The sequence below is a fragment of the Glycine soja genome, chromosome 12, assembly GCF_004193775.1.
Source record: "Glycine soja cultivar W05 chromosome 12, ASM419377v2, whole genome shotgun sequence".
Taxonomy (NCBI): Eukaryota; Viridiplantae; Streptophyta; class Magnoliopsida; order Fabales; family Fabaceae; genus Glycine; species Glycine soja.
Window position 1 is genome coordinate 38,418,464 of NC_041013.1, and position 21,936 is coordinate 38,440,399.

The window sequence follows — 21,936 nt, forward strand, 5'->3', positions numbered from 1 at the left end:
AATTTCAAATATTCATTAAAAAAATAACTAATTTTTAATTGTAGGTTGACTCCCTTTCAACAGCAGTGCTGACGTAAGCACCGATGTTGAAATACTAACTTACAAAGACGTTCCTGGATTTCCACCGTCTACGAAACCCCCTTTCAACATCGGTGCTGACGTAAGCACCGATGTTGAAATACTAACTTACAAAGACGTTCCTGAATTTTCACCGTCTATGAAACCTGCGATTTCTACATCGGTCAACCGCAACAATGACTTCAAAAATGCACTATTTTACATCGGGCACAGCTTAACAAACGATGTTGAATGAACGCGTTCAACGTCGTGCCTGAAGCACCACCAATTTCGATCCGAAGCTTTCAACATCGGTCATTATGCTGACACCAATTTAGAATATTATGGCTTTCTACATCGGGCAATTGACGAACGTTGTTGAAACATTAGCTAGCCTATCAACGACTGTACATTCTACATTGTCTATGCACCGTCTTTGAATGTGAATTTCCACTAATGTAAAAACCGCGCTTTCCACTAGTGATTAAACACATGTATCAATTGATATGAGATTAATTTACTTTAATCAAAATATTAAATTTGAGTTATAAGTATATAATTGTGTTAAATATTTCGAATTCTATCAAACTTAAACAATATTATCTCCAATAAAAAATATATCTAGACCAAAAAGAATAATGGTTTCATAATTAGCCCTAATAAATCATAAGTTATATTATTTGAACATAAAATAATTAACATTATTTTAAAATCATATGTATCCTAATGAGTTGCATACTCAAAATCATTAATTAAATTATAATAACTCTATCTCAGTTATGAAATATTTAACGTTATGGTGTATCTCATTATTTTCCTTTTTAACTTATTTTTATTTTTTCCGCACACATCTTAAAATTAAGAAAACATTTTCCATTAATCATTTTCTTGAAGTAGTAACATTAGTTATTAAGAAAACATACTTTTTAGCTTCACAGGTTTATGAAAACTAACATGCAGAAGAAACCATGCATGATTGCCACATCTCCACATGTTAATCAAAAGACAAAGCCTTTATTTCTTTTACAGTTTTCGTCATCATGGATGCATATCCTTCCAAATTTAGTCCACAACACTCTCGTACTGTCTGTTTTCCCAGCTAAGCATTTGTTACACTTTCACGATTTTCTTGTAGGCTTTGGCAGAAGAACGTGTGCATCATGCCCAAGGATACTTGTTACTTTGGTAAATGAAAAAATGAAGCATACGTTATGCATATACTCATGCTTTTAGCATTCTATTCTCGTGACGTTTACTATTTCCTTGTTAATCTTATTGCTCCCTTTATACAAATGGAAAAACTTTGTTTATTTTTGGCCACTCTTGTGTTCATTAGCATATTATTTCATGGAGAAATGGTAACTGCTTTGAGGACTAAAGATGGATCAGAAGAATGGGGCTATGTACAAGTCAGACCCAGTAAGCCAAATACATTACAATTATGTAATTTCATTTATGCATTGTGTTATACTATTGAACAATTTTGTTGCATACTAAGTGTTTCAGTTCACTTCATTAGCATCTTTTTAAGTGAGGAAAAGGAATCCAGAGGGAAACAATTGTAACATTACCTTATACTTTGGATTGTATTTGTTATCACAGAAGCCCACATGTTCTGGTTGGCTATACAGAAGTGCCCACAGAGTGGACAATCCATCAAAGCCATGGCCAATTATTCTCTGGTTGCAGGGAGGACCTGTGAGTCTGCTTCAAATTGTGCCATATGATGTTAATTAACTAAGAATAAAGATAGATTCTATGTTTTTAGTGTGAAATTTTATTGGACAGGGCTCTTCAGGAGTTGGAAACTTCAAAGAGATTGGCCCTCTGGATGACAATTTAAAGCCAAGGAATTTCACATGGCTGAAGAAAGCTGATCTGCTATTTGTGGTAACTAAAAAAACAATTCATTTTAATTCTTTTCACAGTTGTTTTCATCACTCAATTAATGGCATTTGGTGTATGTTGTAGGACAATCCAGTTGGAACTGGGTACAGTTTTGTGGAGGATTCTAGGCTCTTAGTTAAAACAGATAAGGAGGCAGCCACTGACTTGACTACATTGTTAACTGAGTTATTCAACGGTGATTACAGCCTCCAAAAGAGTCCTTTCTTCATTGTGGCAGAGTCTTACGGTGGTAAATTTGCTGTCACTCTTGGATTATCTGTTATCAAAGCTATTCATAAAGGAAAATTAAAGCTTAAACTTGGAGGTATATTTCTTTCTTAAAGTGTATCTATCATTTGTCATATTCCAGATTAGGATGATTGGAAACAATTCTTGTCCACGAACATGGTTTAGTGCATGTTTGGATAATTGTTCTGAAAGTTCTTTTAGAGAAAGATACTCTTTTAATCTTTTGCACTGAATGTATTTTTGTAAGGGGTGCAACAGTTATTCAAACGTGCACTTTTTTGTTAATTTCTTTCTTATGATGGATCTATAATCTGTATTAAATATGTGAAGACTTTTGTGATGTATAGTAACTTTTTATTATTCTTGACTAAGATATTAGTCCATTAAATTATTGATTTAACCAGTAAATTATTATAGAGTTTTGTGGAATGATTCTCTGTTATTGAATTTGGATAAAGCCATGTATATATACAAAAATAAATTAATATAGAAAAGCATATCAAGGAGATAACTCATCTTGAGGTACCTTAATGTAGAAAATATTTTTATAAATAGCAGTGCTAATCTAGGAAACAAAATAAACTAATATAGAAAAGTATATCAAGGAAACAACTCATCTTGAGATACCGTAGTCTAGAAAATATTTTCATAAATAGGAGCGCTAATCTGGGAAACAAAATAAACTAATATAGGAAAGTATATCAAGGAGACAACTCATCTTAAAATACCGTAGCCTAGAAAATATTTCCAGAGGAATTACAAAGATATTCCACCAATAATTATTAGTTGAAATGTATGAATTGATATGCTGTAAAAAAAAACTATAAGGGTTAAATTTTATATTTTAAAAAATTCTACTTTTGGTCAAGGCCTCAAGGGTTCGAATCTGAATATATAGAGTTAGAATCTGAATTTAGTATCCTACAACGAAAGTATACCTTCTCCATTTTTTATTTATTCATTTAAAAAAACATATTAACTAAAAAGTATTATTAATATTCTTATTTATATTAAAAACATTTTTAACTTTTTAATAAGACATCTATTATTATTTTTATCTTATTTGTAACAAGTGTTTAGTGAAATATTTTAAAATGATTAAATATAATAATATTTTTATTCATAAAGATAAAAAACACGAAGTAAAAATTTATAATAATTTATGTATCTTATTTAACCAATTGAACTAAATCATCTTAATAAAGATACAACAATTTAACATACATGGATAGGCAATTTTTCACACTATCAATCAATTAAGAATTATGCTTGATATAACTTTTACCATAATTTTTTTTTATCAAATTTAACAATTAAATTTATCTTTCATTAGGATTTAGAATTGGATCACAGTGTAATTTTATACTATAGTGTATACCCTATTTTCTAAAGATATAAGAGATAAGTTCAAAAAAAATCTTAAATTTAATTTGTCATATTTTTTAAAATTTATAATTTTGGTTTATGTATTTTAAAATAGTCCTTTAATCCTCATATTTTCAAAATCCCTAATCCAAAAATTTAAATCCTTTAATTCTATAAAATTTATGATTTTGATTTTTTAAAATATTTCCCGATAAGAAATTAACCTAATATAACTTAAATCTAATGGCATAATATAAGATTATTTATTTAATTTGTCATAGTCAATATTAATCTTTTTAACACTTTTAATTTGACATAAAGATAAAATCATAATTTTTTTTATAAAACTAAGAAAGTAAATATCTTTATTTTAAAATAAAAAAATTAAAGTTATAATTTTCTTAAAAAAGTAAATAAAAATTATATTTATGCCTACAAAAATCATAAATTTGTGGCTTACTTGACCATGGGTCCATCTTAACCATATAAGTTTGCATTTAGCCGGCTGCTGAAATAGGCAATAGCTGCGTCGTGTTTCCGACGTTTGCAATAATCGCAACCTTTGAGACGGGATTCACTTACGTTACGTAAGTACAAAATATTGTTTTTTAATAGACAAGTCACGTAAGTACAAACCATGGGTTGCTGAATAATATATTTCAGTACTTCAGTCCAACACTTGGTCTATGGGAGACTATTTTTAAAAAATATAAATAAAAAATTATCAAAAGAAAATGAATATTTATATTATAGGTCAATAAAATATTTTTAATTATTATAAAAAAAATAAGTTTTCATTTAACCTATAAAATAGCAAAATAGAATACATAATAATAGAAATAAAATAAATTAAAATACATAAATTATAACAATAAAATATTAAACTTAAAATAAACATTAGTAACACATATATAATATGCTTTGTAGAAAAAAAATACATATAATATTAAATTTTTCATTTGCAGTTTTACTAATTATAGAAAATATTAAAAAATAATTCGAACCAATCAGCTAATCCAACTCGCTAGTAAAATTTAGGGCTAGACTAGGCTAAGAAAAACTTAAAAGAGTTGCTTTGGGTACCCAGTGTTTTTGTTAGAACACCCAGCAACTCGGGTGAAAGGGCTAAAATGTCATTCACCCTATCCTTATAAAAACAAATAGTGACTCGTATGGACGAGTCACTATTCCGCTATGCCGTTTTCCACTTCTTCTTCCTCTTTGGCTTCCTGCTTCCTCTTCCGCTTCTTGCTTCTTCTTCATCTTCCTTCTTCTTGTTTGCCTTCATAGTTCTTTGTCTTCCTCTTCTGCTATGCCGTTTTCCACTTCTACCCGATGTGAGACTTCACCTTCTTGTGTTGGGTTACATGTGTTGGGTTGAACACCATATAAGTGAGGAGAAGACCCATAAACCTAAGCCTTAAGGTTTTGAGTTAGAGTGTGGTGTCAGGCTTCCTTATGTAGTGGCTCGTGGTCCATAGGTGTATCCCTCAAATCTCTCTAACAATTGGTATCAGAGCTGATGATTCGACTTGGTGACCGGCTCAGACAAGTAAGATGGCGGCGCAGCGTGCCTCGCAGATGGAGCGGCGGTGCAAGTACCATAGGTGGCCAGAATGGCTATACTCGTGGATGATAAAGACTTCCGATCGAGAGGGAGACTACCATGTGGAACAGACTCACACTTGAGGGGGGATGTGTTGGAGTACAAGTGTGAGGTAAAGTCCCACATCGGGTAAAAGTGAAAAAGGTTGAGCACCATATAAGTTGAGGAGTAGACCCATAAACTTGAGCCTTAAGGTTTTGGGTTAGAGTGTGGTATCAGAGCCAATGGTTCAACTTGGTGACTAGATCAGACGAGTAAAATGGCGGTATAGTATGTACACCACCGGAGACCAAAAACGCTTAGAAAATGAGCCTAACAGAAGCAACTTACAAAAAGAGAGTAAGATTTGATGGAAAAAAAAAGTACTGCAAAAATAAAAAAACGGATACAACAAAGAGTTGAATGTTTACCGTCTAACCCAATCCATTGGGATAGCCAGGCCACCTAGCCCATCAACATATTCACATACAATTTAAACTATAGGAAATCGTATTTAAAATGAAAAGAACGTTCAATTTTTTAAAATAATTTTTATAAAAAAATACTGATTATTACGAAACATAATTTTCATATTTTTTTATAACATTTTATAGTAAGTTTATTATCAACTCGTAAAATAATTACTTTAGTCATAACTAATAATGATAACCGTTGATAATGTAAAATAATTTTTTAATAGTACATGCCTATTAAAAAATTGTACTGTACATTAATTCCAAATAATAAATACAACAGAGTTGTGACGTGGTTTAATTATAACTAATTATTTTATTTGTGATGTCCTTTTACGTGCATGAAACCCTATCTTTATATACATACAAAGGTAGGTTGACAACCACAAAAATGTTTGATCTTAATTTTCTGGAAAATAAGAAAATAATTATAAGAATATAAAGGACAGCCACAATGTGAATAGACATTTTCTAGATTCGTATATGGTCTATATAAAGGTTATGAGCTTTGGTTAGAAAAATAACAAATTAACAATATCAAGAGGTTTTGCAACTAGCTAGACAGAAACAATGAATCAGTCAGACACAAATCAATCGGCTCAAGAAGTTAATATAATTACAGAGATCATAAGAAGATTGGCAAATTATAAATCCAACATTTGGAAATATGATTTTCTGCAGTCACTTGCCAGTAAATATGATGTGAGATATTTATATTTATTCCTCAATACTTTTATTTCGTTTTTTTATTTACTTATTTGATTTATTTCAAAATAATAGTGAATTGCATTGTCAATAAAATCATGCATTATTTTGACCCTCGTTAGAAAAATAACTAACCAATAGCTTATAACCAACTTTTATTATATGAATGAATTATGAAGGGTTTGGTAAAATGGTAGTTAAATTAGTTGATAAATATAAAATTAAATGACAGAAAAGAATATGTTTTTTCTGCCATTTTACATAAATTATATATGTTTAATTGAAATACGTACTTTAACTAGATATAGCTAAATATTATATTTAAATGTCTACAGGGTAGCTTGCTAACTCACTTAAATTTAAAAATAAGTATGTGTATTTTAGTAAATATTTGTCAAATTTGCTAACCGACACATTTAGTGGAATTATATTAATAAATTATAAATAAAAATTATCTTAAAAAACATTAACGATGTATTAGTTAGATAACATGGATATCCAGTTTTGCCTGGTAACACAAACTGTCTGTCTCATACTCACACCATGTCACACACACATATATATGTTTTTCAAACTCAGTTACTCAAAATCAACTTTTTAGATGAAAAAGGTAAAGTGATGAGAAAAAGCTCATATGTTAGCTATGGTAAAGATGTTGTGGGGCTTCTTGAGGCCTTACATTTGGGTTTAGAAGGAGAGAAGATCTTGGATGAGGCCAAAACTTGTGCCATAAATTCTCTGAAGCATGCTTTTTCTCCCAGTTCTATCAACCAATCTGATTGTTAAAAAAATGGTCCATGCCTTGGAACTTCCATCCCATTGGAGAGTACAGTGGTTTGACGTCAAATGGAACGTGGAGCAATACAAAAAGGAGAAACACATGGACCCAATTTTTCTTGAATTAGCTAAATTAAATTTCAATATGATTCAGGCCAAACTTCAAATCGAGGTCAAGGAATTATCCAGGTATATATTTTGAGGGATTAAACAACTCCAATGTAGATGATTGGTCAATTTTTTTTATATACATCAAGATGGTTGGTTGTAGGTATTATTAATTGTACCAATCATTTACAATGAGGTTATTTAACTCTATTTTTACTTGAAGTAAATTGGACAACTTAATTTACATTTTGAACCAACCAAACAAAATTGTAACAAAAGAATTTAAGGTTGCTATATACTGATTAATACTTTTTAATTTGTCATTTAGGTGGTGGGAGAATCTTGGTATAAAAAAAGAGTTGAGCTTTGCAAGGATTAGGTTGGTTGAAAGCTTCATGTGTGCAGTAGGAGTTGCTTTTGAGCCAAAGTACAAATCTATCAAAAAATGGCTCACTAAAGTTATTATTTTTGTAATAATCCTCGATGATGTTTATGATATACACGCCTCATTTGAAGAGTTGAAGCCGTTCACAATGGCATTTGAGAGGTTTGTTTATTAATATTTAGAGCCTTCCAACAAGCTAAAGATTATAATATATATGTATAAATAATGTAGGCTTGTTTATATAGGTTTCTGGTTATTTAGAAGAATTAATTTCAATGTGTCATATGCACAGATGGGATGACAAAGAACTTGAAGAACTTCCAGAGTACATGAAAATTTGCGTCCATGCACTTAAAGATGTCACAAATTGCTTATGAACTTGGTAGAGAAAATAACTTTCACTTGGTGTTACCTTATCTAAATAAAGCGGTACTATTACTAATTATTATAACCAGCGATCTTTTTCTTTTCTTTTCTTTTCAAAACTCAATTCAATGTAAAAACCATAAAACAGAATGAAACGATTGTTAATTGTAAAGATAACTTTCTGTCTTGGTTTTATAGTGGACAGACTTTTGCAAAGCATTATACGTGGAAGCAAAGTTAATGAAAATCTTAAAACTATCCAAAACAGGATTTTGTGATTAAGAGGAGGACTAAATAGTCAGAGGATGTCCTCCAACAAAAAATGATATCAGACATACTTAATAAGATTCAAATAAAAAAAGATGAAGGTTCAGAGACACTACCAAAAATTTTAATTGTTGATAAAGGTCTAAACTAATTTGAAGACTCATGTTAAATATGTTTTTTTTTCTATTTCTATTTTTCATTGTTATTTTGGTTCAAACTAATTTGAAGGTTCATGCTAAATATTTTTTTTCTATTTCTACTTTTCGTTGTCCTTTTAATTAAATAAAATTGATATCTTTTCAGCTTCACCTCAAATACACTGCATGTATTGAATTCATTTTTAATGGAGAAATTTTTGACATTTTAAGAATATTTTGTGAGAATTTTTTTTTGGATTTTTTGTTGAATCAATCTCGAATTTATCTAGATAATCATTGTAGCATTTACCCTGACTTATTTTCCCTCTCTGAAAGTGACACCCTCCAAATTCTGTATGAAGTGATTTCGTTTCTAGTAAGAACCGCATCAAAAGTGGTTAACAAGGGATACATTCCATCGTTGCAAGAATATTTAAACAATGCTTGGATTTCATCTTCGGGGCCAGTAATTCTACTCCATTTATATTATGCTACAATGAATCAAGCAACGGATGTAGACAATTTTCTACACACATATGAAGATTTGGTCTACAATGTATCTCTCATAATTAGATTGCAATGATTTAGGGACCACAGTGGTATATATTATATAAATCTTGCTGCCTCATATTTTTACTAATTAAATATTTCCTTTCATTTTGCATAAAAAACATTGAATGTTAATGTAGAATCAAATATGAAACAGGCTGAAAGAGAAAGGGGTGATGCTGTTTCGTCAATCCTATGCTATATGAATCAAAAGGATGCTTCAGAGGAAAAAGCAAGAAAGCACATACAAGACATGATACACAAAGCATGGAAAAAGATGAATGGACATTATTGCTCTAATCGAGTTGCTTCAATGGAGCCATTTCTTACTCAAGCCATAAATGCAGCTCGTGTGGCCCATACCCTTAATCAAAATGTCGATGGCTTTAGTATCGAAGACCAAGATATCAAGAAACATATCTTATCACTGGTTGTTGAACCCCTTTAAAAGTTTATGTTATATGACAACAAATAATTTGCCTTTCATCCGTGTGAAATTGCAAACTAAATATATATGTAGAATAAAAATAATCGTTTCATATTCAAATAATAGGTTAAGAAAATTTAAATCAGTTGTTGGTTGAGTAAGAATATGTGACTATTGAGCGTTGTATGGGTCACATACATTACTGATAAAATTATATATATATATATATATATATATATATATATATATATATATATATATATATATATATAAATAAAATAATTAAAATGTAACTAATATCTAAAATAATTTAAATTAATATATCAATATTATATTATTTTGAATAAAATTGAGTTTGAATATTTTATTAAAAGTATTCAATCAAATTTCTCTACAGGATTAATTGAAAAAATATTTAAATCCATGACACTTATTATAAGATAGTTACCAAAAAATAACATTTAAATAAGAATTTAAATTGGAATTATGGTTATTATAAATATAAATGTTCCGTCCTGGACTTGGTGTGCTAACAAGTCAAAGCAAGAAGGCCAATTATTATTCTTCCACGAGTTCTCATTCCAATCCATATAATTGTGATTTTTGTTTGGGATGCTAAGATGTTGGCACCAGTGTCAACCAAAAACGACAAATAAAAAAAAAAGGATGCATGTTGGGAAATACGATTATGTGAGTTTGTATTATGGACAATCTAGTCTTATTTTTTCTAATTCCATTTTTCTTCTCTCTTTCCATAATAAATCACACAAAATGAAAAAGGAATTTTAATTTTTTTTTCTCTCTCTCAATTTTTCTCTATTTCTTTCAAATTGAATATCCTAAAAATTCATCAAATTTCTCACTTTCTCATTTTTCTTTTTCTATTTTTATTCACCCTATTTCTCTTCCTTGTACCAGATCGGTAAGCTTTCCATTAGTGCAGGTTCCATCCAGTTAGTTATCCAGCAAAATACCACCCTTTTTCCTCTCTTCCCTCTCCTTCCTCCTCTCAGATTTTTTTTTTAAAGTCTTGGGTGAAAGTTTTGTCTAACAAAATGTTAGCAACACGTCCTTTTGAATATATTTTATTTTATTGATTAAAATTTATTAAAAATTATAAAAAAATATTTAAATAAGTGTAATAAAAAATGTGTTCGTAACATTCTTTGTTATGCCATCTCAAACTAATATTACACCAAAGGTGGTCATACTTTCAAGTGGAAGAATATCTATAATCATTCGTTATGTTATGACAAGCATGCTCTAAAGAGAGCAAGAGACTGCACGCGTACCAAAAAGGATGTGTACAGTTATTTGAAGCTTCTCCATGTTCTTGACTCTTAACTCTTACGAAGCGTCTGGTTTGCCCTGATTTTTTCACCTTAAAAATAAAAAAAAAATCCTTAATTACTTTCTTACGAAACTTATTTTTAAATTTTATTAGAAAAATGTTGTTTTTAAGGGTTTCTTTTGAAATTACGTTGAATTTGACTTTTAAAAAAAAAAAGTTAAACACCATCGTGACTACAAGATTTAAGAGGAGTTTTGGGAGCACTTCCTTTTGGAGTACGATTTTTTCATCGTTTCACTGCAAGTGCAAGATGTGGGAAGGTATATATATATATATGATTACTAAGCAACCATACAAATGCTTGAAACTTAAGAAAAGTAGCTATGTAGAATCAAGTAGAACTCTGAATTTGTGCTTTGCACTGACTTTTTCCATAACATGACCTCTACACCTTTAGATCATGATAATGGTAATGATGGTGAAAGTCATCGGCCATCGTTTTTTGTCGATGTTATTTTCATTATTTGCTTAAGACAAAAATGGTGGGAATAAGTTTGACTATACAAAATATTAATACTCTCTACTCTCTAGAAGCAGTCCTAAGCAACACCATATAAAATTAAAAAATAATTATTGCTGTATCCCAAATCAAAGTTAAAGGCAAAGAATTAAACAGTACCAATTCGAGCATTCGGCTGTAATCACAAATGCAAAATTGTTATATAGATTTGTTTGATTTAGATTTTGATAGAATTAATGTTAGAAAACTATTTGTGTTTGAAAATAATATATCAAAAAGAATTTAAGAGAATTATTTGAATTATAAAAATCCTTTTTAAACTTTTAACAAGCTACGTAGGTCGGCCTCTTTTTTTCTTTTTATATAAATATATAACCTTTTACGTTTCCTTGTTAGTGATTGAATAAGTTGATTTTTATTAGTTAATTAGTTACTTCAATATTGGTTGATTTGCTTAAATATTTAGTTTATTTACATTTATTATATATTTAGTGTTTGGTTCAGACTTTTTATTAGTTATTTGACTTGTGTTTTATTGATATATTTACTGTATTATGAAATTTAATCAATTAAAAATAAAAATATAAGTTATAAAATTTTCAAATTTTTAGTTTACTTATTATTAGTTTTTACATTTTATTGTTTATTCTTGGTCCACAGGCTAGCCTTTCAATCGTGGACTACATAAGGTGGGTAGGCACAAACTAAGAAAATGAAACCCATTTATGTTACAAACAAAACCGGTCCAACTTATTGAAATTGAAAGCTAAAGAAGGTAGACCTTAACACAAATTGGATTAACAAGTATATTTTCCTCTAATTTTATTGTGTTCAAGCAAGGATTTCCAATTTCACATTAATTTGTCCAAAATAATGTTTTACAGGTAAGAGTGAAAATGGTTTAGTTCCCTTAGAAATTTATCTCTTAGACCACATCAGACTCAACATAATCTAAATCTATTTATAATTAAAATGAATTCTTTAAATGTTTATTTAGTTAAAAGGATGAATCATATCCTAAAATCAATCAAAGGCTTTTTTTTTAGCACCAAAAAGATCCTTTAATTTGAAGTTTTACAACTGGACTTATTTAATTAAACTACAACAGTACTATATAGTCTTTGTAATAATAATATAATAATAATAATTATCATATTAAATTTATACTGAAATGTTTATATACAAACCTATTAATTTACATATAAGTTTAAGTTTACTAGTCTATTTAAAACTTTTTAGAGATTTTACTGTAAGGAAATTTTTAAATAGATTTTCCAATCAGACTGAACTTTTAAAAGGATCTAACCAAGTCTTGAAAAAAAAATGTCTTTCTTAAATAATTAAACAAACCAGATTTAAATATTAAACATAAAAAAATGTCAGACGTGAGCTTATAAAGTTTAAATTAATCCAACCCATTTCCATCCATGTATAATTGTATAAAGACAAATAGTGTGTTTGATTTTATCTTAAAAATAAGAAGACTTGGTTTTGATTACAATCAAACTTGATTTTATAAAAATTATAGGTAGTTGATTATTATTAGGTAAAATTTAATTTCGTTTCAAAACTTCAATTTGATTATAATTGATAAAAAAAAGTAACTTTTACGTTGAACTGTAAAATTTACATTGCTTTTAGGATAAAAACATCCAACAACATAAAAAATTTCATTTAAAAAAATTAATTTTTTAATCAACTTTATACAAAAAAAAAAAAATCATCTAAGCACACTAAAATTTTAAAAAAAATCAATTTCATCTACTTTATGTTTATGATATGATTATCCATGCAAGTACGGCTAATTATAGGAATATTAATAGTATCAACCTACTATTTGTTTATCTTTTGTTTGATGTATCTCAACTTACCAACAAGATTTAATATAATTGGTAAATAATTATATTTTTTAAGTATATTAATAGAAATTCAATTCACTGTGTATGAACAAGATTTTATTGAAAAAAAGATAAAATTTATTTATTCAAGTTATACTTACACTTGAAGAGTTAGTTTCATAACTTCAACTGTAAAAATACCTTAACTTCCAAGAAGAAGAAAGAAAAAACGCATCTCGTGTTACACATGCTTACGCCAACAATTCAATGGTCAAAACTCAACTTTTTTTTTCAAAAAAAAAAAAAGTAAACTAGAAATTTGGAAAGTGCGTTCAGTTAGTGCGATGCCGATCACAATCAACTTTAATTGCTGGCTTCGTAGTGCCAAAAGCTTTCAGCATATATACTGACTAAAATGGTCGAAATGACACTCATTTTCCGGTGGAGGAAAATAATTGGTTATCACTAAATATTTTATTGCCAATTTATAAGGATCATGTTAATTTCAATAATTTGTAAACATTTCCCGACATTTCTCACAAATAATATTTTTAGTAGCTAGTTTGAATTTACTTAAATTATATTCTCTCCCTCCTATAATAAATGTAGTATTAAAAAAACAAAACAAGTTTTATTTTAATTTTTAATATAATATTAATTAATTTGATAGCTAACATAAATTATAAATAAATTAACGATCATAAAATTAATTTTATAAAATTATTATTGTAATATTTTCTAACTTTTCTGGATCTATTGCTATAAAAAAAAAATAGAACGACTATGATTATTGAACGGAGGTTGTACTCCCCTCCCCACCCCCAACAAAATCAAATTCTGGCAGAAGAATATTAGTATGTGTTTATATGGATGTTGATAAAATTTATTTTAGTTAAAATTAATTTTTAAGTGATGTAATTTATGTTTGTATGTTTTATTATAAGATCTTAGGAGTAAAACTCAGCACAAAACTTTTGATCCAACACATGTTATTCAAAACTGTTTCACCTCATAATTAATTATGGAGTCAGAATTAATTTTGAATTTTTTTAATGTGAAACTAAACATATAAAAATTACTCAAATAATTTTGAATCAATTCTCCAATGTAAAATAATAAGCGCACTTAGTCATATCTTCATTACAAGAAAAAATTAAATTAGATGAAATAATTTATCTACATACTCCATACTTTAAAAATATCGTTAAATTTTATGTGAATCCAATGTTAATAACGAAAAAGTGTCTCTTATCATTAAATTTTGTCAATAATTCCTTGTTTCTTAGTATACATCATCATCATCTCTAGAAAACGCGTACAAACATGGATTGTCGAAATGAGACCATTTTCAACAATTCTCTTCAATAAAAATCTCAAGCATATATTACATCCCTAGGTTTAGAAAAATAAGTCATTTTAGTTTGTTTCAGAATTGCTCAATTGCCCGTAAAATTAGAAAATTACCTACTATAAAATTGGCTAACATCAATAAAGATTGAAAAGTATTTATAAAGAATGGTCAATGTATTGGAAATCGATCAATTGATGAATGTTTCTAGTAACTAAGAATATTGATCGTGTTAAATATTATAATTAACGTATCACCGAAGATGCGCATAAGTGTAAACTTGTACTGATATAAATTGTTTTTAGCTTAACTAATAATCAAATCTAAATCTTAAATACTTAATTGCCTTAAACATTAGAAAGAAGAATTTTGTTTTCCATATCATTGTGGAGCCTCACCACATGTATACAAGTAATACAACTCATCAATAAAACTGAAAAACTCACATGCACTCTAAGGTTCACATGCTATATAAAAGGACGTATTTGATTTATATTAGAAATAGGAAAGACCCTCAAAGCTATTATTTTTCTCCTTTGTTGCAATGAAACACCACCCCATGTTGTCTAAATGGCTTCTTTTCATCTTTCTCACGTACTACTCAACCTATCTCACTGTATCACATTCGTTGAAAATTCCAAGGTTGAGTCCCATTGCTGAATGGGAAACAACTTTACACAACCGTGCAACTGTGGTTGCAACTGATACAGATACAGAGAACCTCATAACATTTTACTACAAACAAGTTCTTGATCACTTCAACTATAGACCTGAAAGCTACAAAACCTTTCAACAAAGATATCTGATCAATTTCAAGTACTGGGGTGGTGCCAATTCTAGTGCCCCAATATTTGCCTATTTGGGTGCAGAAGAACCAATAGATGGTTCCCCTGAACTCATAGGATTTCTCACTGATAACGCTGCTTCCTTTAATGCTCTCATAGTATACATAGAGGTATTATATAAAACTTCTCCCCCCCCCCCCCACCCCCTCCCCCCCCCCCCAAAAAAAAAAAAAACTTTTTTAAAAGTACTTTTGATATTATTTGTTAATTAAAAATTGGAGTTTCACTTCGATAATTTATTAAGCAGATTACAAGGTGAAACTTCAATTCTGATGGAAAAACAATAGTACTACAAAGTACAAACACTTATGAAAATGCATCAAGTTTTATCTCTTTTTCCCCCAATATCAAAAGGTTTATTTAATTAGTTTGACAGATTGTACAATTACTTTAAATTTCTCATCAGCACCGTTACTATGGGAAATCAGTACCATTTGGATCGAGGGAAGAAGCACTGAAGAATGCAAGCACTATTGGGTATTTCAACTCAGCTCAAGCAATAGCAGATTATGCATCAGTCCTCATACATATTAAGAAGACATTACATGCCCAAAAGTCCCCGGTGATTGTGATTGGAGGATCATATGGAGGAAGTTAGTTCTTAAAATCAAATAGTCTTCATAGTGTTCCACTTATGTAATTTAAGTTACTACTATTTGTTCCTATATATGTTGTTGATATTGTTTATTATATGCAGTGCTTGCTTCATGGTTTAGGCTCAAATATCCCCACCTGGCTATTGGTGCTCTGGCCTCATCAGCTCCAATCCTCTACTTCGATAATATTACCCCACAAGACGGTTACTACTCTGTTGTTTCAAGGGATTTTAGAGTATAATTTACCATAATTTGATTTTAATCTTCTATTATTTATTTATTTGTCATCATATGCATCATAAAAAAAATTGACTTAATGATGAATTGGTATATGCAGGAGGCCAGTGAAACATGCTACCAAACTATATTGAAGTCCTGGTCTGAAATCGACAGAGTAGCTTCTCAGCCAAAGGGTCTTTCCATTCTTAGCCAGAGATTCAACACTTGCCGGTACAAACACTTTGCCAAAACATGCTCAACACTTTGTAACGCACTTCCTAATGTACTTTATTCACGTGTTCCGTTAATTTGGAAACATAACTCACATATTTAGTAGAATTTATATGAAGTTCACTCAGTGAGATTGATCAGTAGAGTTTAAAAAGAGATTATCGAAAATCCATATGATTTTAGATACACGGTGTTTCTTATCTTAATCTTTATTTAAATTTTATGAGGAGGATAAGTTACTAAAGGGTAACTTTAATAGACTTCCTTTTTATTTGCATTGGGTTTTCTTTTAATCTAATAGTTCTAATCGTTCTAATGAGTAACTTATTTTTAACCAGAAAATAAAAAAATGAGAATAGAGAACAAAACATAGAAAGTGAGAATAGAGAGTAATTCTTTAGAGTAATTCTTAGATTTAATAAAAAAAATATTGTTTTAATCTCTTGCTTTTAATGATTAAAAGTCATTATTTTATAAATATTTTAAAAAATTCAATAAAGACTGATTTTACAGGAAAAAAATACTATATATTTTTTAAACCAAAAATGTAATGGAGCATTTATCTAGTCTCATTGGGTTTAAGATTGAAATTCACTCTGTCACTTATTGCATGCAGTCCCTTAAATGAGTCTTCAGAGTTGAAAGACTACCTGATTAATATGTATGCTTCTTCGGCTCAATACAATCATCCGCCAAGATATCCAGTTACTGTGATTTGTGGCGGCATTGATAGAGCTTCTTTTGGAAGTGATATCCTCAGTAAGATATATGCAGGTTTGGTGGCTTTAAGGGGAAACACCACCTGCAAAGTTAATGGTCCTATTATTGTATCTGAGACAACCCTGGGATGGAGATGGCAGGTAAAGATCATTGCATTCGTTTTTAATTATTCCTTTTTACTTTATTATTTTCTTTCAAAATAACGCAAGTTGATACAAATGATTAAGAATTCTGCGTGTGGATTTGAGTCTACTGAGGCCATAACTGTATAAAGATAGTTTCTCATTCCATCCCAAGTCTTCAATAATGAATTTTTTTATCAACAAATATTTTCCTCCCTTCGTTTTCTTTTACTACCAAATCATCTTATAACTAAAGTTTATCATAAAAAAAATGTTTAAGGTAAATTATTAATTAGATTGAATCATCCATTAAGGGAACACATAATATATATACAGCTGAGATGGAAGGATTTGGATTATCACTTCCATACTTGGTAACAAAGGATTAAAAATCATTTTCACTTTCATTAAGCGGTTGAACTTTTGTAAGATGAAATTACAGTATTGTCAACCACTCTACATTTATCAACGTCTAATAAGTGTGAACTACTTATTAAATCTTTCCACATCTTTGAACAATTAAACACGCTTTTAGTTAACTTGAAATTATGACTGAAAACAGAAAGAAAGAGAGAGGCTATTATGCTGACTAACAACCGTTCCTAAATCAGTTGACATATCCTAAATAACGTTGACTTGGTATAAGTCCTTCAAACCAAAAGTATAAATGCCTTTTTTTTCTTGTATCCTTGTAGGAAAAAGATTAGGGACACCCTTTAGGTGTAGACTGCCATAGAAAAATAGGAAAAAAAGAAAGATAAATTACTAACATAATTGGTGGTGTTATGTAATAAAAAGAGAAAAAAAAAGTGTTAATTGATTGATTGCATTAGCAGGGTATCTAAAAATTGTTGTTCATTATTAGATTGAAGATGTCTTTCGTTTTAGAATACTAGTAGGATGTAATTAGAGGAAAGTTAAGATATATTATTTAACATGTTTTTTCTTATTGATTAAAATTTATTAAAAGTTATAAAATTGCAAATCTCACATTTTGTTTGATGAATCTCTCTTGATAGTAGGGAGTGTTTAATAAGAGTGTATTCCTAACACTGTTCATGTAATTAAAGCTATTTTGATGTGAATTATCATTGATTGATACATTGTTATATCATTCAATAAATTTATCAACTCATGTTTTGACTCATTAAATAGTTTGTTTAATACTCACAAAATGGTATGCTAACATAGTTTTAATTAAAGCATAATCAAATTGGTATTGCAAATTAAATTCATATAATTGATACAATCATAATTGAACTTGATAAATTGTTTTTGTTTGTGTAAAAGTTGTATGCTATATTTAATTTAAAATTACTAAAAGGTTATTCTAACTTTTAACTGACTAAATTTTTTTTTTTGTCTAGGTAAAATCAAAGAATTTTGATTTTAGTCCTTATAAAAAAATTCTTTAATTTTCATCTCTCAAAAAGTTAAAATTATTGTTTTTATCCCGATTATTAATTATACAACACTCGTTATGTCTTTAATAACCGAATGTGAAGTTATCATCTCAAGTGATATCCATGGTACCGAGTAAGTATGTGATACCTCAAATTTTTTTTCCTTCATCTCTAAAATAAATATTTTTTTAATCTATCTTACCGTGAATGTTAGGGGGGAAAAATAGTTATGACAAACTTTAAAGGATGAAAATAAAAAAATAATAATAAAGATCAAAACTAAACTTTACACATTTTATAAGGACAAAAACAGCATTTTTAAATTTTATAATGATGAAAATATTTTTTTTTTCAAAAACCAAAATCAAGATTCATTTATTTTATAGAAAAAAAACATATTTAAGTCGTTTTAATTTTATTGTATTGTTGTGATTTCTTGCTTTTAATATTCATACAATTACATATTCTAGTTGATAAAAAAAGGTAATATGAAGTGCTATGTACATTCAGACATGTAGTGAAATGGTGATACCCATCGGCATAGGAAATAATACCATGTTTCAACCCGACCCTTTTAGCTTAAAGAGCTATGCCAAGGACTGCAAGAAACAATTTGGTGTCTCACCTCGCCCTCATTGGGTCACTACTTACTATGGAGGCCATGTAAGTAGTTCTTTCTTCTCTACTCAGTTGCGACATTCATATGGATATTTTTCATTCTCCAAAAAGGCTTTTGTATATTAATTATAACTTTTACAAGAAATTCTTCTGGACTTTTTATTAAATATCGTTTTCAATTATATTGATATTGATTGATACTAGATGCTTCATTGTGTTTTGGATGATGACAGAGTATAGAATTGGTCCTTCAAAAGTTTGGTAGCAACATCATTTTCTCTAATGGACTAAGAGACCCTTATAGTAGCGGCGGGTAAGCACTGTAAAATACAAAATTGATCTTAATTGTTTTACTTTGAATAATTGTTTAAGAACATTTTTTAAAGCAACTTTATATGAATCTTCTACATTCAGGGTTCTGAAAAACATATCAGACAGTCTTGTTGCCATCCATACAGTAAATGGTATGACTTTGTATTCTGTTTACATATTTTAATTCTTTCTATATCTATCTATCTACAGATTCAACACCTTTCGCTCCCTCTTAATTTTCTAGTTATTTTTCTTGCTGAGAGTTGCCATGGTTATTTTTCAAAGAAAAGAAAAGAAAGAAAGAAAAATCAAGCACCATTATAGTGAGAACAATGTACGACTAAGCATAATTTCATATCATAATCTCAAAAAAGTTAGGAAAAGAAAAGCCAAATATTGGATAAATCTATTAAATGAATAATTTTCCTTTGCCTAATTTGCGATTGCTTCAGTACATTTTTGCGGTAGCACAATCACAAGTGAGGAACAACTAATCATTTTCCAAAAAAAAAATCTTGAAAATTAATTGCATCCTTGGTTAGCATTTAATCTTTCTATCCCTAATTATAAGATTTTTTTTTAAATTTATTTATCTCTTTTTAAAATATCTTCTTTTTTTAATTTTTAGATACATTAATTTTTTTTTCTACATATCTTTACTTAATTATTCTTTTTTCAAACTGAGAAATAAGAAAAATATAATTTTAAAATAATAATACAAATAATTAATTGATAAATTTAATGTAATAGTAGAAATTTGTATTAATGTTTCTTTTCCCTCAAATCAAGTCTTTACATGAACTGATTTAATTAATACACTACTTTGACCGTTTACTTTTTCAGGATCTCATTGCCTGGACATTCTGGGTGCAAATGCAAATCATAGCGATCCAGAATGGTTGGTCGAACAATGGAAGAGAGAGATCATGGTTATGAAAGGGTGGATCGCCCAATACTATGATGATCTCGTTGCACTCAACGGGGCCACAAAATTTCAAAGCAAATGATAGGATGAAAACAAGTTAACAACCCCAACATTTACACATCATAAGGAAATAATGAAGCATTTCCTACCATTAATAATACATTAGTAATTTCTATTAATAACGATTTCATGTTGCTAATCAATGGAATGGGAATGTTGTGATGTCATAGCATTTGTGGGCTATTATCATACTATTATTACCAGCGTTAATAATGTCATTATGATCAATCAGTAACCAAATTAACTAGTGAGTAATCTCTCTCCTTTCTAGCTTCACTGAAATATGTAGTAAATTTATTTTTCGTTTTGACTGAAGTAACTTTTATATATATATATAACTAAGGAGATATCTAATTGGATAATTGTTTTTTTTCTCCACTTTTACAGGAACATTTTATCCTTCGAAAGTTAGATTAAAAAACAAAACAAAAATTCAAATATACCTATTTACGCACAGAGCATAGTTCTTTTCCCCTTATGTTTCTCCCTATAACTAGGAAGGTGGTTATTATCACTCACATTGCATCAAACAAAAACCAAAATCGAAACTGAAACCAAAACCTTGAGAAAACTGAACATGGCGGAGGACCCTGCCGGAGAGAATCGCTTCTAGTGCCGCCGAATGAAGAGGTTGCAAAAGCATCGACAGAGTTTCGTTTGTCAAACCAATTGACAAATGATCATCAAAATCATCGATCCTTCACTTTCCGTGGTTAGCCATTCTTTCATCAAAATCATCGATCCCAGTGAGACATTCTTTCTTCCTTCTTGTTTCTGTTGAAAGTTGAAACGTTTCTTTTCTTCTTCTTTTTGTATTGAGTTGTGCAAACCTAGTTAGTCATTATTCACCTTTTTCCTCTTTTTCTTTCTTTGAATGTCTGAAGTTTCTGTTTTGTGTAATAGGTGTGGTTTGTTTACAGTGGTGACATGTTGAATTGTGACGGGTCTGATTTTGTTCTGAGTGTTGGTGTGTTGCTTTGTGCAAACCCAATGCACTTTTGTTTACCCTTTTAAACTTAGATGTAAAATTATGTATATTTTACAATATATATTAAACTAAAATTAATATACACATCAATTTACATATAATAAGATATATTATTTTGATACATAAATTTCAGCACAATAAAATATGATAGTGTAATAGAAATACAGATATTCAGGCATGACACAGCTTTTGTGTTTCTATTATATTTATAACTTTTTTATATATTTATGTATATAATAATCACATTTCTTTATACTATGACCCAATCGTAAGATAAATTGTATAAATTTTAGCACAATAAAAATGCAGACCCATAGCGTGAGTTTCTCCTAGTATATACAGGAGACGTTATGAGAATGATCTTCTTACGTGATAAAATCTCTATGAGATTTATCAAACAAAATATCAAATATTTTAAAGATTTAATTTACATCAAGATTGTCACCACAACCACCACCATCATTGCAACCACTATCACCATGATTGTCGTCATGACCACTATCGTCGCCACCAACAAAACCGTCATTGTCAGCAACAATCACGATGTTGGTGGTGGTGGTAGT

General features: G+C 29.3%; 2 protein-coding genes and 1 pseudogene across 4 annotated transcripts; all 3 read left to right on the forward strand.

The window, feature by feature from the left end:
- Positions 1 to 1,013: 1,013 nt before the first annotated feature.
- LOC114378276 (serine carboxypeptidase-like 51) lies at positions 1,014 to 2,524 on the forward strand. Of its 2 annotated transcripts, XM_028336843.1 has the most exons (5): positions 1,014 to 1,242; positions 1,394 to 1,476; positions 1,660 to 1,755; positions 1,846 to 1,947; positions 2,029 to 2,524. In XM_028336843.1, the coding sequence occupies exons 2-5, from the start codon at positions 1,438 to 1,440 to the stop codon at positions 2,284 to 2,286; spliced, it is 495 nt and encodes a 164-aa protein (XP_028192644.1). In that variant the 5' UTR covers positions 1,014 to 1,242; positions 1,394 to 1,437; the 3' UTR covers positions 2,287 to 2,524. The 2 variants fall into 2 exon arrangements, with proteins under 2 accessions (XP_028192644.1, XP_028192643.1); XM_028336842.1 differs by lacking the exon at positions 1,014 to 1,242 and having other exon boundaries at positions 1,311 to 1,476.
- Positions 2,525 to 6,939: 4,415 nt separating this feature from the next.
- On the forward strand, positions 6,940 to 9,358 carry LOC114378994 (annotated as a pseudogene).
- A 5,476-nt stretch (positions 9,359 to 14,834) lies between these two features.
- Positions 14,835 to 21,346, forward strand: LOC114378199 (lysosomal Pro-X carboxypeptidase-like). 2 transcript variants are annotated; one of them, XR_003659271.1, is made up of 10 exons: positions 14,835 to 15,289; positions 15,586 to 15,772; positions 15,877 to 16,010; positions 16,113 to 16,225; positions 16,842 to 17,085; positions 18,981 to 19,133; positions 19,322 to 19,401; positions 19,503 to 19,552; positions 20,244 to 20,632; positions 20,773 to 21,346. XR_003659271.1 is itself a non-coding variant. In XM_028336749.1 (9 exons), the coding sequence occupies exons 1-9, from the start codon at positions 14,879 to 14,881 to the stop codon at positions 20,405 to 20,407; spliced, it is 1,536 nt and encodes a 511-aa protein (XP_028192550.1). In that variant the 5' UTR covers positions 14,835 to 14,878; the 3' UTR covers positions 20,408 to 20,661. The 2 variants fall into 2 exon arrangements, 1 of the variants encoding a protein (XP_028192550.1); XM_028336749.1 differs by lacking the exon at positions 20,773 to 21,346 and having other exon boundaries at positions 20,244 to 20,661.
- Positions 21,347 to 21,936: the final 590 nt, after the last annotated feature.

Coding starts and splice junctions, on each gene's coding strand:
- LOC114378276 (XM_028336843.1), top strand. CDS start 1,438: ATGGATCAGAAGAATGGGGCTATGTACAAGTCAGACCCA. Junction 1,477..1,659: donor CTATGTACAAGTCAGACCCA/GTAAGCCAAATA, acceptor TTGTTATCACAG/AAGCCCACATGTTCTGGTTG. Junction 1,756..1,845: donor TCTGGTTGCAGGGAGGACCT/GTGAGTCTGCTT, acceptor TTTATTGGACAG/GGCTCTTCAGGAGTTGGAAA.
- LOC114378199 (XM_028336749.1), top strand. CDS start 14,879: ATGAAACACCACCCCATGTTGTCTAAATGGCTTCTTTTCATCTTTCTC. Junction 19,134..19,321: donor CTACTTACTATGGAGGCCAT/GTAAGTAGTTCT, acceptor GGATGATGACAG/AGTATAGAATTGGTCCTTCA. Junction 19,402..19,502: donor GACCCTTATAGTAGCGGCGG/GTAAGCACTGTA, acceptor TTCTACATTCAG/GGTTCTGAAAAACATATCAG.